Here is a 19,337-nt window from a genome sequence, read left to right as displayed (position 1 = left end):
CCCTCGATTAATGAAGGCCAGTACACCATACGCCTTCTTGACCACATCCTCCACCTGCGAGGCCGATTTAAGAGTCCTATGGACCCGGACCCCAAGATCCTTCTGCTCTTCAACACAACTAAGACTCCTACCCTTGATATTGTATTCCTTCATCCCATTGGTCCTGTCAAAATGGACCACTACACATTTATCTGCGTTGAAGTCCATCTGCCACTTCTCTGCCCAGTCTTGCATCCTATCTATGTCCCACTGCAACTTCTGACATCCCTCCAGACCATCCACAACACCAACCTTCGTATCGTCGACAAACTTACTAACCCATCCCTCCACTTCTTCATCCAGGTCATTTATGAAAATGACAAACAGCAAGGGTCCTAGAACAGATCCCTGGGGCACTCCACTGGTGACCGACCTCCATGCAGAAAAAGGCCCATCCACAACCACTCTCTGCCTTCTGCAGGCAAGCCAGTTCTGGATCCACAAGGGCAAAGCCCCCGGGATCCCATGCCCTGTCACCTTCTCAAGAAGTCTTGCATGGGGGACCTTATCAAACGCCTTGCTGAAGTCCATGTAAACCACGTCTACCGCTCTTCCTTCGTCAATGTGTTCAGTCACATTCTCAAAGAACTCAATTAGGCTTGTAAGGCACGATCTGCCCTTGACAAAACCATGTTGACTATTTCTGATCATTCTAAACTTCTCCAAATGCTCACATATCTTGTCCCTCAGAAGCCTCTCCATCAGCTTACCAACCACTGAGGTCAGACTCACCGGTCGGTAATTTTCCGGGCTATCCCTGTTCCCTTTCTTGAAAATAGGAACCACATCCGCAATCCTCCAATCCTCCGGAGCCTCTCCCGTCTCCATCGACGACGCAAAGATCATCGCCAGGGGCTCTGCAATCACTTCCCTCACCTCCCACAGTAACCTGGGGTACATCCCATCCAGTCCCAGCGACTTGTCTATCTTGATAGAGTTTAAAAGTTCTAACGCAGCCTCTTCCTTAACATCCACATGCTCAATCTTTTCATACTGAAAAGATTTGTTTATATCAGAATCATAACTCCATCACCATTAGCCTGTCTACAAGCAGCTAGTTTGGTACGTATCCCAATGGAAAAATGAAACCTTCTATCTGGTTTCTAACAGGAAGTTCTCTGAACAATTCATTCACTGGTTTGTTTACTTCCTTCCACATCATGATATTTCCAAGACAGAACACTGTGGCTTGTAATATTGCCTCAGTGAATACTTAAGACAACATGCAAAGAATTAGGGTTACAGAGATACAGGAATCATTAGCACTAGGCACTGCACAAAATCTAAAACTGACAGCTGCATGGTTAAATTCCATGTTACCTACAAGAAGAACTTATTCCCATTATCAATAAACGCGTCCTTCGGCAGGCACACTCAGCAGAGCCTAGTCCCTAGAATGATGCACTGAAATAGCCTAGTTTCGAGTAAATAAAAACACCCCCTGCATCACAGGCTCATAGCCCAGTTAACTCCATTTATCCACACCACTTATCACTGCAACAACTGCTGTTTCCACACTCAAAAATACGGGAAAGGTTTTGGTTTTTTTTAATCATTCTGGGCTGTATTAGAGCAGGCTGCTACTTTACCGTGGTAAATCCTCCCGTACTCTGCAGTCTGTGCTTTCTGTTCCTACTAAATCGATAGCAGGTCCAAATCAGGCTGACAGTTGAGAACTTCAAGTACAGTTCATAAATAAACACCAGTTTCATTAAACTATCAGGCCTTGCGACGTCACTCACTGAAATCTTGCCCTTCTTGTAACCTCTGGCCTCAGGAGCGCAAGAAAGAAAGGAACAAGCCAGGAGTTTTCTCCCCAACACAAAATTACTCCTCGTCTTACGATAGATAGCCTTCCGAACTCAGCATTGATTTTAATAACTTAAGCTCACAATCAGCACTCCATTTTCTCAGACAGCAGATGCCGGTCATAGTTTGTCAGTTGACGTTTACTGCTGCTTTAGACTCATGTTTGGTTTCTTTAACTTCTTCCATTGTCGTCCTTTTTCGCTTATGCCACATCATCCCTTTTGACATTTAAATGGTCGCTTAGTATCACAGAACTTGAATCCTGCTGAAGGGAGATGTTGTCAAAGTTTTTTATCTTGCACTTATCAGGACAAACATAAGAATACGAAATTTCAAACAATCACACTGACTTCCACGACAGGCGAAGGAGGGTGCTGATTGGTTGGCGAGTCAACTCTGATTGACTGAGGTGCTGCCATGGAGAAAGCAATGGGGAGCTATAGGCTCCGCAAGTTTCTGGATAATTCAAACAAAAAGCCCAAGACTTGTTGTCTATGTCAGCACCTCAGCCAATTACCAATCGGCACCCTTTTCTCCTGTAGTACAAACTTGATTGTTTGAAATTTGGCATTTTTGCATTTGTCCTGACGAGTGAAAGATGCAAAGCTTCAGCATAATGTCTCTCTTTTCAACAATATTTTGTCATTTAATCACTCTTATTTTTCGATCCTATGACAGATTTTCCCTTTAGTTCTTTCTTGCCCATTAAACCCCACTCCCCACCACCTTTTCTCTGCCCCTTCACTTATTTTAAAAGTGTTACATCACTAACTTCTTCCAGTCCTGATGAAAGGCCTGAAACGTTATCTGTTTCTCTTTCCAGCACTTTGTTTTTATTTCAGAATTCCAGGATTTGCAGAATTTTGTTTCTGTTAAGGTTCCGCCATTGCCTAATACAACAGGTTTATTAGCCCATTAATAATGCTCTGAAGCTCAGCACCTCATAAATGTAGACTTTTATAGCCTATTACAACACCCTAAATCAGTCACAAAGCCATCATTTGCCTAAACCGTCAAGTTTCATCAAGAGGTGGTGGGGGAGGGGGAGATAGGAAGCAGGTAATCACAGCTGAGTCCGATCTTCTCTTCATTCAATGCCCAGTGACATGCAACCACCAGCTGATATTAATGAAAGGCAGTAGCACCATTTGATTTCTCCCCCTCTCTCCCACCCAGGTCCCCCAATCCTGTGCCTGGGGAAACTGAGGCCTATTGAACTGCCTCTATCATCATGCAGGGTGAAGCTTGTTAAAAGGAGATGGGGCAGACAGGGGGGAGAATCAGGAGTGCCAACTCCTGAATCAACTAGGTCAGCATAAGGAAGGTTAGGGAAATCTGGAAAAGGATCTATTCTGGTCAGTACCAAACCAGGCATTGCACTTACCCCACTGAACCTTCAGGTAAATTCCAGAGATCTAGTTAAAGCACGAGGCAGAACCCAGATGAATATCCCTTCTTCCGGCAAAAACCGCTTTGATATTCCTAGGAGTTTTGGTGTATGTTTTTGATTATTTGCAAATTCGTCGAGCAGACTTTGCAGTTGCACCAGCTTTGCTGGTTTATTTTTCTTTCTGAAAAAAGCAAAACTGGGATGAAAACTGGTCTCAGCCCCACTCTCGGCTGAAGAGCAGAGGCAAAATGGATTCAGGTACGCAAGAAGGGCAGTGGGTAGGGAACACGACTGGAAATAACACACTGGGACTCAGATGTAGCAGTAAATAGGGGGTTGGGAGCAAATTTTAAAACAATGCACAAGGACTTAGGGAATGGGGTGAGGGTGGGAGAACTTGATGCTAATGACTAAACAAAACATGCAACCTTTTTTGATGGGAGTGGTAGAAATAAGCATTATTCGTTTACTAATAGTTTTTATTAGTTTAACAAGAAAACTTAATCCAATATTAATGGCAATAACAGCAAATGTAGCTTAAATGGGCGTCTCCAAACTCAGTTATTTATCTATCATCATTACCAGGGACCAGCATCAGGAACCCGGGTTCAATTCCCGACTTGGGTCACTGTGTGTGGAGTTTGCACGTTCTCCTTGTGTCTGCGTGTTTCCTCTGGGGTTTCCTCCCACAGTCCAAAGATGTCCAGGTTGGATAGATTAGCCACAATAAATTGCCCCTTCGAGATTAGCAGGGCAAATACATGGCATTATATGGATAGGACCTGGGTGTGATTGTGGTTGGTGCAGACTCAATGGGACAAATGGCCTCCTTCTGCACTCTAGGGAGTCTATGATTAGTGTCACCAGAAGGCTTATATTAACACTGCAATGAAGTTACTTTGAAAATCAAGAAGCATGATCTGTAACATCAGCTCCAGCAGGCCACTGAGGCAAGTTGCCTCCAGTGGACCACAACGTTTAATACAGACAGATATAGAAAGGGAGATGTGTGCTTGTCAAACAAAGACAGGACTAGACCCAGCTTGGAAGCAATATGGTTAAATAGCTGAATGGCAATCACCATCTCAGCTCATACAGTCAAGGCACCAGCATAAAGTAAGGATGTTATAGAAATGAAACAAAGCTCCTCATTTTTAACTGATGCTTGAGAGAGATTTCACTATTTCCAATCTGCTCATCTGCCTGGATAAAGAGATCTAAAGAAATGGCGGAGGTTATAGTGGATGCCTTGGTGGTTATTTTCCAGACGTCACTGGATTCCGGGGAAGTGCCGGAAGATTGGAAAACGGCTAATGTTACGCCGTTGTTTAAGAAGGGTGCCAGGCAAAAGGCGGGGAATTATAGGCCGGTTAGTTTAACGTCTGTGGTAGGTAAAATGTTAGAATCCGTCATTAAGGAGGAAATTGCGAGGCATCTTGAAGGGAATTGCTTGATAGGGCAGACGCAACACGGTTTCATTAAAGGGAAGTCGTGTCTGACAAATTTACTGGAGTTCTATGAGGATGTGTCTAGGGCGGTGGATAGAGGAGAGCCGGTGGATGTGGTCTTTCTGGATTTTCAGAAGGCGTTTGATAAGGTACCTCACAAGAGGTTACTGCAGAAGGTCAGAAGACATGGAGTTGGGGGTAGGGTGTTAGCGTGGATAGAGGATTGGTTGTCAAATAGGAGGCAGAGAGTGGGGGTCAATGGGTGCTATTCGGATTGGCGGTTGGTGACTAGTGGGGTGCCCCAGGGGTCGGTGCTGGGGCCTCAGCTATTTACCATTTATATAGATGATCTGGAGGAGGGAACCGAGTGTAGGGTGTCGAAATTTGCTGATGACACCAAGATTGGGGGAAAGGCAAATTGTGCGGAGGGTGTGGAGAGTCTGCAGAAGGATCTAGATAGGCTGGGCGAATGGGCCAGGAAATGGCAAATGGAATTTAATGTTGGCAAGTGTGAGGTGGTCCACTTTGGTAGGAAGAATGGTAGGAAGGACTATTACTTACGGGGCGAAAAACTGCAGCAGGCGACGGTGCAGAGGGACCTCGGGGTCCTTGTGCATGAGTCGCAAAAACCCAGCCTGCAGGTGCAGCAGGTGGTCAGGAAGGCGAATGGGATGCTGGCCTTCATAGCGAGGGGGATTGAATATAAAAGTAGGGAGGTCTTGCTGCAGCTGTATAGGGCATTGGTGAGGCCGCAGCTGGAGTACTGTGTGCAGTTTTGGGCGCCGCACCTGCGCAAGGATATTTTGGCCTTGGAGGGAGTGCAGAGGAGGTTTACTAGGTTGATACCGGAGTTGAGGGGGTTGAGCTATGAGGAGAGGCTGAATAAACTAGGCTTGTACTCGTTAGAGTTTAGAAGAATGAGGGGAGATCTCATTGAGATGTATAAGATGATGAATGGGATGGATAGGATAGAGGTGGAGAGACTCTTCCCGCTCAAAAAAGACAGTAGGACTAGGGGGCACAGCCTCAAGATAAAGGGGGGGCGGTTTAGAACGGAGTTGAGGAGGAACTTCTTCACTCAAAGGGTGGTGAATCTCTGGAATTCTCTGCCCGTTGAAGTGGTGGAGGCTGCCTCGCTAAATATTTTTAAGAAGCGGGTTGATGGGTTTTTGATAAGAGAGGGGATTAAGGGTTATGGGGAGAGGGCGGGAAAGTGGAACTGAGCCACGACAGATCAGCCATGATCTTATTGAATGGCGGGGCAGGCTCGAGGGGCCAGATGGCCTACTCCTGCTCCTATTTCTTATGTTCTTATGTTCTTATGATCACAACACAATTTTTTTTTTAAATGGACAATCACGTTGACCTCTTAGGTTCGTCTGATGCAAAAGGATTAAATATTTCACACAAATCTAAAATGACTTGTGTCTTCTTGGACCTGCACCTTTAATAAATGGGTGTCAATCCTGGGGAAAAGAACAGTAAGCTACAGCACTGATAACTTGCCACAAGAGGGAGACTGGCTAATGAGAGCCTCCTGTCAGGCTGGGTGGATTCCAGCACCTAAAGCTGGCAATGACAAACTGCCTTTTTAAATTTAAATGATCCAATCAGTGGACGATGTTGTTGATTCTGGCATTTTGATTGTACTATATAGGACGGATAACTATTTGAAAGTTCCTCTCGCCCACACAATGAAGATAAGCAGACGCTCAAGCCAAATTACTAACATTGTATTTTCAAATTTTATCAGAACTTTCAACATGTTTTGAACTGCAGCATTTGCATGATTACTGCTGAATGCCTCTTACAGTTCCTGTGCTCAGTGGAATTCATGTGTTGTATCTCACTCCTGCTCCTCTATAAATCCATTCCACACAAATAATCATCCAGTTTGTCTCTTTTAAAAAAAACACAATTAGCAATCACAGATTGCAAAAGCGGATTCAATATTTTCATAGAATGAATGAGGCAGCACAGTTACACAGTGGTTAGCACTGCTGCTTCACAGCGCCAGGGACCCGGGTTTGATTCCCAGCTTGGGTCACTGAATGTGTGGAGTTTGCACATTCTCCCCACATCTGCGTGGGTTGCCTCCGGGTGCTCCGGTTTCCACCCACATTCCAAAGATGTGTGGGTTAGGTTGCTTGGTCATGATAAATTGGCCCACAGTGTCAGGGACACTAGCTAAGGGGCATGCTTGGAGTTATGAGGATAAGGCCTGAGTGAGCTTGTGATCATAGCAAACTCAATGGACCGAAAGGCCTCCTCTGCACTGTATGATTCTATGAATCAACACAAATCTGATCCATTGTATACATGCTGTTTCTTTGAAAGTTAGTCCCATTCTTCCTGCTTTTTCCCCATAAACATGATGGAAATGAGGGCATAGTGATTCAATTCCGGCCTCGGGTCACCATCTGTGTGGAATTTGCATTCTCCCTGTGTCTGTGTGGGTTTCCTCAGGGCGCTCCGGTTTCCTCCCATACTCCAAAGATGTGCAGGTTAGGTGAATTGGCAATGCTAAATTGACCCCCCGTATCCGGGGGATTAGCAAGGGAAACATGAGAGGTTACGGGAATAGGGCCTGGGTGGGATTGTAGTCTTAATGGGCTGAATGGCCTCCTTCTGCACTGTAAGGATTCTATAATGTCATAAGATTAATCTGTCTAAGATTAGCAGATCACTGCTAATCTTATGATATTGCAGAGCTCCGAGGACACGGGTTCAAATCACACCATAGCAGCCAATACAATAAATCTCGAGTCAAAAAGCTAGTCTGTGACAACAATTAACATTTGCTGCAAAAGACAAGCATTAAGGAAGGAAATCTGGACTACATAAGCCAGACCCAAGCACCCTGGCTGATTCTTACCTGGCTTCGGCAATGACCGAGGAAACCATTCATTTCAAGGACAATTTGGGGTGGGTGACAAATGCTGCCTTGCCAGTGACACCCATGTCCCATGAAAGAATCAAGGAAAAAATTGTAAATGAATGGAAGAACATGCTCGAGGGACTGGAAGGTCTACTCCTATCCCTATGTCTTCTCACTATCTCCTCTCTTACCATCACCAAAAGAAACAAGAACTCCGGACATAGGAAATCTCAGAACAAATCCCTGTCCCACCACATGAACTTAGAAATGGTGCATTTCTCAAGATAACATATGGAATAGAGATGAGACATTGTAACCCAGGCTCAACATGCTGATGCCAACAATCATACAAAAAACTGGAGAGCGCCATTCAGCTGATTGAATGGCAAAGCAGGGTCAATAAGATCATTGAAAAGTTACAGCACAGGAGGGGGCCATTCAGCCAGCCCCAAAACACCCAGGTGCCCTTTCTAATCTCACCTTTCTGCACTTGGTCTATAGCCCTGTAGCTTGTAGCATTTAAAGTTCAAATCCAGGTAATTTAAAAGAGTTTGGGATCGCTCCCTCCACCACCCAACTTAGGAGGTGAATTCCAGACATCCACCACCCTCTGCACAAAAAAGTTCTCCCTCATGTCCTCTCTACATCTGCTGCCACTTACCTTAACTGAATCATGGCTGGTCATATTCTGGTCTCAACTCCACTTTTGTACCTGCCCCCCAAAAAACTTTGATTCCCTACAAAAGTCTGTCTTGAATACTTTCAGGAACCCAGATTCCACTGTTCTCTGGGAATTCCAAAGATTAACACGCAGAAGGAAATTACTCCTGATCTCAGTCTTAAATGGGAAATCCCATTTCTAGAAAAACTGTGTCCCCTAGTTCTAGATTCCCCCGAAAATGGAAAAAATCCTCTCGGCATATGATGGAAACTAGCCCTTCAATAGCAATGTTGTACAGCTCAAAATACTGTGGCTAGACAGAGAACAGTTCTGAATGACGTTTATTATTGAACTGTACAAAAGCTCCACACACCCACAATTAGGCTTTTTTCAAATCCTGAGGATAACCCAAAACTGCAACTGATGTCACTGACATACTGTGCTTCATTTAAAAGAAAAATGAGCCCAGTCTGCATTCCTCCAGCTTTACATTGGAAACGCTCCAAATCCCTGCTGATACATTTTCTGTCACAAGCTCAAAGTGTGCCATTCAGTAGGATCCATGGAACAAATACATCGAAAGAAGCAGCAGCCATAAATTCTTCCAATATTGTAAACTGAATAGTTTTAGTTACGGAAAACTTGTTGAGATCAGGTGGCATTGTGAGTGAGAACTGTCTTCCAAGCTGGGATTTGGCTTATAATCAGGTCAGATCGAGACCATGCAAGACTTTTCTCTCCTTCAGTTAGTCTTATAAGCTCCTCAATGCGATTCCTACCATGCACAAAGCTGCCTGTGACTGAACACAAATTAGCAATCTCACTCACATTTTACACACTCTCAGTCTTTCACATGCCCTGTTCAATGTGCTCATAACTCTTGTGTAGGGATCAACAGACGATGCAATGTTTAAATATGGCATGACCAACGCACTGTACAGCCTCAGCAAAACCTGCATTGTACTGTTCTGGTTGTATGTCCTAGAAACAGGCACTCACTTTGAAAGAAGTTGATGGCATGAGATTTTACAAAATGCTTCCAACACTGCTGCTCCAAGGTGAGGCCTTCTGAAATGTTCGTAGCTTTTAGGGCAGCTTAGTTGAAGAAGCCCTTCAGGCTCGAAGGGCTAGATGGCCTACTCCTGCTATTTCTTATGAATTTGTCTGGTCTTATACCTCATCTGGGGACTTGATGTTCAAATGTTGGTGGGAGGTGGGGTGGGACGAGACGGGTAAGAAAAGTGTTCCATTTCCCCTCGCTCAACTCAACGGAGGGACAATGTATATAAAATTAAAATATTAAAGCAGATCAAAATATTATTTTTGATAGGATATATTTCAGCAAATCCTACAAAACTTTACAATGTATAAATTAAATGGATGAATAAGATTCACATCATTTAGAGAAGGAAATCTGAGAACCTTACTCAGCCTGGCCCACCTGCGATTCTAGACCCACACTTCTAATCATTTCTGAGCTAGTTAGATATTGGTTGTTACAGAAGGAAGCCCATCACCACCACCATCTCAAGGGCAAGTAGGGATGGGTATTAAATGCCAGCTTTGTCAGCAACGTCCACATTGCAAAAATTATTTTTTTTTAAAAATACATTATACCTTTTCAGCTTTTGTTTTGGAGCAGATGTCTGCGGGCCAGCGTTCAAGCCCACACTCTTACTGGGAGCCGTGCTTTTCTTGTTGCTCACTGGAGGAACGTGATGTGTAGAGTTCTTGGGACTCCTGCGCTTCTGTTTCTTCTCCTCCATTCTGCCTGCTATTCAAGGGGCAAAATGCCTGCAGGAAGACAATTTAAATAAATGTTACAAAATGTATATGGATACCAGTTGTTACCGAGTTCATTCGCCCCCAAGTAGCAGTTTAAATTAAGCTTGTGGAGAATGTGTAGTCAGAAAAAGTAATTAATCCATAGGGGAAGAATGAAAAGAAACAGGAATCAAAATTATGTTCTTGTAATTGGCAGTAGCAATTTTAACACAAGGGCAAAGGTTAAAATAATTATAGGCAGTACACAAATTGGCTGGCATGCTTATTTGCCTAGCAGCCTGAGTCACCAAGTTGTTAGGTTCAAGTTCCAATCTCGAGATTCAGTACAAAAACCGGAGCTGATAGTACAGTATAAAGGAAATGCTGCACTGTTGAAGGTGCCTTTTTTCAGAAGTTAAACTGAAGCCAAGTCACAGAGGGAACGTGGGAATACACACATGCACGCATAGTGGCACAGTGGTTAGCACTGCTGCCTCACAGCACCAGGGTTCAATTCCCAGCTTGGGTCACTGTCTGTCTAGAGTTTACACATTCTTCTTGTGTCTGCATGGGTTTCCTCTGAGTGCTCCGGTTTCCTCCCACAGGCCAAAGATGTATGGTTTAGGTGGACTGGTCAAGCTAAATTTCCCCTTAGTGTCAGGGGGACTAGCTAGGGGATCAAATGCATGGGGTTAAGGGGATAGGGTCTGGGTGGGATGTGATTGGTGCAGACTCGATGGGCCAAATGGCCTCCTTCGGCACTGTAGGGATTCTGTAATAATGGTATAAATCAAAAGACATGCTGGTTAGGTGCACTGGCCATGCTAAATTCTCCTGCAGTATACCCAAACAGGCACCAGAGTGTGGCGATTAGGGAATTTTCATAGTAACTTCATTGCTATGTTAAAGTCTACTTGTGACACTAATAAATACATAAACTAAAAACTTCAGCCAAGAGCCCATGGCATTATTTTGAAGAGAAGGAGAGGAGTTATTCCTGGTATCCTGGCAATTATCTATCCATCAATCAACAGCACTACTAGAATTATCTGGTTATTACATTGCTACTGTGGAATCTTCCTATTAGCAAGTTGGCATTTCTGATAAAACTGCAATTTTGAAGTTCTGTACCTCCTTGGATGCAAGTCATGCCCTGAGATCATGAAAGGTGCCATACAAATGCAAATTCTTCCTTCCTTAATTGCAAGTGATTATGCTGCGAAAGCACTTTGTTATATCTGAAGCAATCTGCAATGTACTGAGATCATGAAAAGCATAAAAACTGTTTTCAGTTCTTCATTGCAAAGCACCAGAAATGAGAGCCAAAATTCAAACGAACATAAAAAGTTAACACCAACAGGTTGAAAAGAAACACACTGCACTCTTACTGTTTCATTACTGACTTAATATTCCACACATATGTGGCTTGGTGGCACCGTAGTAAGCACTGCAGATTCACAGCACCAGGGACCTAGGTCCGTCTTCGGTGAACGTCCGCATAAAGTTTGCACTTTTGCCCTGTGCGCTCCAGTTCCCTCCTCCAATCCAAAGGTGTGCAGGGGATGTGGATCAGCCATGCTAAATTGTCTCTTAGTGTCCCGAGATGATAAGTTAGATGGATTAGCCATAGTAAATGTGTGGGGTTACAGGATAGGGCAGGGTGGTGGACCTGGGTAAAATACTCTGTCAGAGTTGGTGAAGACCTGATGGCCTCCTTGTGCACTGTAGGAATTTTATGATATGCAAAAAACAATTGGAAAATCTCCCTAGAAATGTGCAACACGTTAGCTAGTAGAAGGCAAATCCAACGTCAATGCTATAGATGCATTTGAACATAAGAACATAAGAAATAGGAGCAGGAGTAGGCCATCTAGCCCTTCGAGCCTGCCCCGCCATTCAATAAGATCATGGCTGATCTGTCGTGGCTCAGTTCCACTTTCCCGCCCTCTCCCCATAACCCTTAATCCCCTCTCTTATCAAAAACCCATCAACCCGCTTTTTAAAAATATTTAGCGAGGCAGCCTCCACCACTTCAACGGGCAGAGAATTCCAGAGATTCACCACCCTTTGAGTGAAGAAGTTCCTCCTCAACTCCGTTCTAAACCGCCTCCCCTTTATCTTGAGGCTGTGCCCCCTAGTCCTACTGTCTTTTTTGAGCGGGAAGAGTCTCTCCACCTCTATCCTATCCATCCCATTCATCATCTTATACGTCTCAATGAGATCTCCCCTCATTCTTCTCAACTCTAACGAGTACAAGCCTAGTTTATTCAGCCTCTCCTCATAGCTCAACCCCCTCAACTCCGGTATCAGCCTAGTAAACCTCCTCTGCACTCCCTCCAGGGCCAAAATATCCTTGCGCAGGTGCGGCGCCCAAAACTGCACACAGTACTCCAGCTGCGGCCTCACCAATGCCCTATACAGCTGCAGCAAGACCTCCCTACTTTTATATTCAATCCCCCTCGCTATGAAGGCCAGCATCCCATTCGCCTTCCTGACCACCTGCTGCACCTGCAAGCTGGGTTTTTGCGACTCATGCACAAGGACCCCGAGGTCCCTCTGCACCGTCGCCTGCTGCAGTTTTTCGCCACGTAAGTAATAGTCCTTCCTACCATTCTTCCTACCAAAGTGGACCACCTCACACTTGCCAACATTAAATTCCATTTGCCATTTCCTGGCCCATTCGCCCAGCCTATCTAGATCCTTCTGCAGACTCTCCACACCCTCCGCACAATTTGCCTTTCCCCCAATCTTGGTGTCATCAGCAAATTTCGACACCCTGCACTCGGTTCCCTCCTCCAGATCATCTATATAAATGGTAAATAGCTGAGGCCCCAGCACCGACCCCTGGGGCACCCCACTAGTCACCAACCGCCAATCCGAATAGCACCCATTGACCCCCACTCTCTGCCTCCTATTTGACAACCAATCCTCTATCCACGCTAACACCCTACCCCCAACTCCATGTCCCCTGACCTTCTGCAATAACCTCTTGTGAGGTACCTTGTCAAACGCCTTCTGAAAATCCAGAAAGACCACATCCACCGGCTCTCCTCTATCCACTGCCCTAGACACATCCTCATAGAACTCCAGTAAATTTGTCAGACACGACTTCCCTTTAATGAAACCGTGTTGCGTCTGCCCTATCAAGCAATTCCCTTCAAGATGCCTCGCAATTTCCTCCTTAATGACGGATTCCAACATTTTACCTACCACAGACGTTAAACTAACCGGCCTATAATTCCCCGCCTTTTGCCTGGCACCCTTCTTAAACAACGGCGTAACATTAGCCGTTTTCCAATCTTCCGGCACTTCCCCGGAATCCAGCGACGTCTGGAAAATAACCACCAAGGCATCCACTATAACCTCCGCCATTTCTTTCAGAACCCTCGGATGCATTCCATCCGGTCCTGGGGACTTGTCCACAATCAGCCCCTCCAGTCTGTCGAGCACCACCTCTCTAGTAACAGTAATGTCATTAAGACCCTCCAGTCCTACCACCTTTCCATCGCTAACACCCGGCAAATTATTCACGTCCTCCTCCGTGAAGACAGAAACAAAAAAGTTATTCAAGACCTTCGCCATATCCCCATCCCCTACCACTAGCTCCCCTTTCTCATCCTCTAAAGGACCAACGTTCACCCTAGCCAGCCTCTTCCTTTTTATATATTTATAAAAACTCTTGCTATCCTTTTTTATATTAAGCGCTAGCCCAGCTTCATAGCTTCTCCTACCCTCCTTTATCAACTTCTTTGTCAATCTTTGTTGACATTTAAACCTTTCCCAATCCTCTTCTCGCCCACTGCTCTTAGCTACTCTAAATTCCTCCGCTTTTAATTTAACACTTTCCTTCACCTCCTTCGTTATCCACGGCTTATTACCTCTCCTCCTACTGTCCTTTTTGACCATCGGAATAAATTTCTGCTGAGCACCAAGAAAGATCTCCTTAAAGATCCTCCACTGCTCCTCAGCAGACCTACCTTCCAACGCGCTCCCCCAGTCCACATTCGCCAATTCTTCTCTCATCCTACCATACTCCCCTCTATTCAAACAAAGGACGCGTGTCCGGGAACCCACTTTCTCCTCCTCCATCTGCAACAGAAACTCCACCATGCAATGATCACTCTCTCCAAGAGGATCCTTCACCGCAAGGTCCCTAATTCTACCCGCCTCATTACATAGCACCAGATCCAAGATAGCTCGCTCCCTCGTCGGCTCCAACACACACTGTTCAAGGAAATTATCCCGGCAGCATTCCAAGAACTCCTCCTCGAGCCCACCTCGTCCAACATGGGTCGACCAATCAATATGCAGATTGAAATCTCCCATAACTACTGCCGTCCCATTCCTGCACGTCGCACTTATTTGCGCGTTAACAGCCCGCCCCACCTCCAGATCATTATTTGGGGGCCTATAGACGACACCCACCAGCGTCTTCCTCCCTTTGCTGTTCCTAATCTCCACCCACAACGATTCCACTTTCTGCTCTTTGGCTCCGATATCATCCCTTGCTACCACCTTGATACTATCCTTAATCAGCAGAGCTACGCCACCCCCTCTTTCCTCCTGCCTGTCCTTCCTAAACACTTGATAGCCCTGTACATTCATCTCCCAGTCCCTGTCACCTTGCAGCCACGTCTCTGTAATGGCCACCAGATCGTATCCATTTGTGTCGATCTGCGCCACCAGCTCATCCACTTTATTCCGAATGCTTCGTGCATTCAGATAAAGCGCTTTCATCCCAGCCTTCACCTGGACCCTATTTGCCGTAACGCCACCAATTGGGACATCCTCGGCCTCTTCCCTTACCTGTACCCTATCCTTAACTTTAGACCTCGTAGCGTCACCTACCCTCGCACCCTCCCCCCCCCTAATTAGTTTAAAGCCCTGTCTACAGTCCTCTTTACTCGATTCGCCAACACTCTGGTCCCAGCACGGTTCAGACCCACCCCATCCCGCCCGAACAAGTCCCACCTACCCCAATACTGGTGCCAATGCCCCATAAATTCGAACCCATTCCTCCCACACCAATCCCTGAGCCACCCATTCACTTCCTTTATCCTGTCAACCCTACGCCCGTCTGCACTCAGTTCAGGCAGTAGCCCAGAGACGACCACCTTGTCGGTTCTACTTTTTAATTCCATTCCCAGCTTTTCATACTCCCTCCCCAGATCCTCAGTCCGCACTTTGCCTACGTCGCCGGCACCCACATGTACCACAACGACCGGGTTCTCACCCTCCCACTCCAGATTCCTCTGCAGCCCAGCTGCGACATCCTGTACCCGAGCACCAGGCAGACAACACACCCTTCTGTGCACTTTGTCATTGTGACAAAGGACAGTGTCAATACCCTTCACCCCACTATCCCCAATCACTACTACGTTCCTTTTCCCCTTCTCTTTGCCTATGTCCTGCTGCATCACTGTACCGTGTGCAGTTTGCTCACCAACCTCACCTGCCTCGTCCTCTTCCAGACTGGAAGCAAGAACCTCAAACCTGTTATGCAGATTAAGAGGCTGAGGCCTCCGCTCCTCACCCCCCTTCCTCCTCCCAGCAGCCCCCTTTTGTCCCTGACCCTTAGATTTAGCCAGTCTAGCAGGGGTGGATGTCACTTGCACCCCATTGACAATGGCACCCTCTCTCCCCCTGATGAGCCTCAGTGTCTGTAGCTCAGAGGCCAGCTCATCCACCTTGAGCTGGAGCTCCTCCAGCAACCTGCACTTACTACAGACATGGTCACTGGGATGGACCCTGGGGTCCACCAGTTCCCACATCATACAGAAACCACACATCACATGCCCCTCCATTATTCACTGTAATTTTTTATGGGGAAAAAAATTTTTTTCCTTGTTTCCTGCTGTAGTAGTTTTGAAAAAAATTTTTTTCCTTGTTTTTTCAAACAAACTCACCTGGCCTTTTTCCCTCCAAGCCCTTTTTGATATTAAGCCCTATTTGAGAAGTATTTGAGGGAGAAAGAATTCAAGTTAATAAGATTAGGTGAAAGAGAGTGGGCGAGGGCTTGAATAGAGCATAAACATCTGGGTAGACTAGTTGCACCAATAATAGGCCAATAATATCAACTTCCTCTTTGAATGAGGTTGGCACACAGTCAAAGGGCAATTGCATCAATTACACTTCTATTGGTCTATTGCTACATGGCAGGCCAATGTAAATTTAGAATGTCATTACTTTCAGCCCATTTTCCCAATTTGCTACCTTTTCACGCCCACTCAAACATTTCTTCTGACTTTGTGCCAATGTTGCTCTATGATCAGTTAATAAGGGAAGCTAGTCAGGATCAACTTTCACTCCGGCGCACATTTCTAACCCCGTAATCACTGTGGCTTTGCATTGTTTAATGAGTTCGGACAAGCCAGAAAGAAACAAAAAGGCATCAATGTTTCTAAAGACAAATCCCATGGTTGGCATTGCCAAAGTACATCTTCTCTGACTTCTCAAGGTTTTACATGCAATGGTACAGTGGGTTACTGCTCCACACTGTACGTACACAGTGATAGGCAGTATAACCAGACTTTGTGCTTCAGTTCTCAAGCACGAGCAGGTTGTCTACAAAGAAATAGTGTTGTGGAAGGAAGGTTGAAAGAGAAATAGATGTTCATTTATTGTGCTTTATCACAATCAGGGCATTACAAATTCATAACCAATTAATTACTATTGATGTGATTAATTATTGTTATTATGCAGATAAATATATCAATAATTTTACATATAGCAAGTAAGATGAATAGATTAATTTATTATTTAGGAGCAAGAGAGTAGTTAGAGGGAAAATTGGTCCTCTTAGGGACAAAAGCGGGGAGTTATGTATTGAGTCGGAGGGAATGGGGGAGCTCCTGAATGAATACTTTGCGTCGGTATTCACAAAAGAGAGGGGTTCGGAATCGTGCGGTCTGTTAGAGGGAGCTGAGGATCAGCTGCAGGAAATATCTATTACGAGGGAGGAAGTGCTAGGGCTTTTAGGTAGCGTAAGGACGGATAAAGCTCCGGGGCCTGATGGTATTTATCCCAGGCTGCTTAGGGAGGTGAAAGATGAAATTGCTGGGCCTCTGGCGCAAATCTTTGTCTCTTCTTTGGACACAGGTGAGGTCCCAGAAGACTGGAGGGTGGCAAATGTGGTACCGCTGTTCAAAAAAGGTAGTAGGGATAACCCTGGGAATTATAGGCCGGTGAGTTTGACATCGGTGGTAGGGAAATTAATGGAAAAAGTACTTAGGGGTAGGATGTATGAGCATTTGGAGCGTTGCGGTCTGATTGGGGATATGCAACATGGCTTTGTTAGAGGGAGGTCTTGCCTTACGAATCTGGTGGAATTCTTTGAGGAGGTGACAAAAACGGTTGACGATGGACAAGCCGTTGATGTCATCTATATGGATTTCAGTAAGGCGTTTGACAAAGTCCCTCATGGTAGGCTGGTAGAAAAGGTTAAGGCGCATGGGATACGGGGTCAGGTAGCTAGGTGGATTGAGAACTGGCTGGGCAATAGGAGACAGAGGGTAGTTGTGGAGGGGACTTTGTCCAGCTGGAGGCCAGTGACCAGTGGTGTGCCACAGGGCTCGGTACTGGGACCTCTCCTCTTTGTAGTCTACATAAATGACTTGGAAGAGAGCGTAGGTGGTGTGATCAGCAAGTTTGCTGATGACACCAAGATGGCAGGGTTGGCGGGTACTGAAGTGGATTGTCAGGTGATACAACAGGATATAGATAGGTTGGTGCATTGGGCAGATAGGTGGCAGATGGAATTTAATCCTGACAAATGCGAGGTGATGCATTTTGGAAGGAATAATGTAGAGAGGAGCTATGTGATTAAAGGTAGACAAATTAGGAGTATAGAAACACAGAGGGACCTGGGAGTGCAGGTTCACAAATCCATGAAGGTTGTGACACAAGTGGAGAATGTTGTCAGGAAGGCTTATGGAATGCTAGCCTTTATAGGAAGGGGGATAGAGTTTAAAAGCTGCCGTCTAATGCTTCAGTTGTATAGAACGTTGGTTAGACCACATTTGGAGTACTGCATCCAGTTCTGGTCACCTTACTACCGGAAGGACGTGGAGGCTCTGGAAAGGGTGCAGAGGAGGTTTACCAGGATGTTGCCTGGCATGGAGGGGTTGGGTTACGAGGAAAGGTTGGAGAAACTGGGACTGTTCTCTTTGGAAAGACGGAGATTGAGGGGTGACATGATAGAGGTATATAAGATACTGAAGGGAATAGACAAGGTCAATAGTGAGAGACTGCTCCCTAGATTGGTTACGAATACAAGAGGACATGATTTAAGGGTGAGGGGGGAGAAGTATAATTTGGATATGAGAGGAAGGTTCTTTACGCAGAGAGTAGTGGGGGTATGGAACGCGCTACCGAGTGGGGTGGTGGAGGCGGGAACGTTGGACTCGTTTAAGGTTCAGTTAGATAGGCACATGAGTGAAACGAGGATGGAGGGTTATGGTAGGGGTTATTGAATAAGGGTTAGAACCTCGGGAGACACCGGAAAGGCAGGCTTGTGATTAACGTTTTTGTCTTTTCACTCCGCAGGTGGAGGTCCACCTCGTTGTCAAACGAGGGGCATGCACACGGTGGGTCGTGCGTGGGCTGCTCCTGGAAGTTCCGGGAGTGACCTAGTACTTCGTGTCGGTGTGTGTGCTTGATCCTGGACTGGTAGACGGGCGCCGCAACAGCTCGGTGACTAGCACTGCTAGCTGTGCAGATACATGGATTTGGGCCTGTGTCTGTGGGAGTTTGTGCATTCTCCCTGTGGTTGCGTGGGTTTCCTCCGGGCGCTCCGGTTTCCTCCCACACCCCAAAGATGTGCTCTTAGGCTGATTGGTTTTACCAAATTGACACTATTCTCCCCTGAATCTGGCTAAGTCAGGGGTTCTATTTGTAGATACGCAGGGTAGAATAGGTGTAGGGTGATGCGGCGGCGCGGGCTTGTTGGGCCGAAGGGCCTGTTTCCCGTGCTGGGTTGTTCTTTGTTCTGGTGGTGGCTGTTGTGGGAGGGGATTTTGATTAGCATATGAGAATAACACCCTGGTCATCTTTGATGGGATCTTTAATATCTACCTTAACCACAGGGACAATGAAGCCTTGATTTAACATCCCTTGAAAAGACAGGACCTCTGGTAATACAGCAGTCCTTCAGTACTGCACTATAGTGTTGCCATACTTACACAACTTAGTTCTGGAGTGAATTGAACCCATTGTCTAAAGAGGAGATTTATTTCCCTAAAACATTCTTTATTCTTGCCCCTCTCCTGATTAATGTGGGAAGGACGATACATTTCCATGGAGTCACATGTAAACCAAACTAGGTAAGGACAGCTGATTTCCTCCCATAAG

At 45.8% G+C, this 19,337-nt stretch overlaps 1 protein-coding gene across 2 annotated transcripts in view; it reads right to left on the bottom strand.

Moving 5' to 3' along the window:
• ccdc28a (coiled-coil domain containing 28A) overlaps window positions 1-19,337 on the bottom strand; it is a 33,358-nt gene that overhangs the window by 11,863 nt on the left and 2,158 nt on the right. For both annotated transcript variants that reach the window (XM_080200834.1, XM_080200835.1), the window contains exon 2: window positions 9,843-10,019. In XM_080200834.1, the coding sequence (XP_080056960.1) occupies window positions 9,843-9,991 (149 nt within the window). In that variant the 5' untranslated portion in view covers window positions 9,992-10,019. The remainder of the gene's footprint in view (window positions 1-9,842; window positions 10,020-19,337) is intronic.

Source organism: Carcharhinus amblyrhynchos, chromosome 12, assembly GCF_965287045.1.
Source record: "Carcharhinus amblyrhynchos chromosome 12, sCarAmb.v2.hapA, whole genome shotgun sequence".
In the NCBI taxonomy this organism is placed as follows: domain Eukaryota; kingdom Metazoa; phylum Chordata; class Chondrichthyes; order Carcharhiniformes; family Carcharhinidae; genus Carcharhinus; species Carcharhinus amblyrhynchos.
This window is presented reverse-complemented; position numbering and strand designations above follow the sequence as displayed.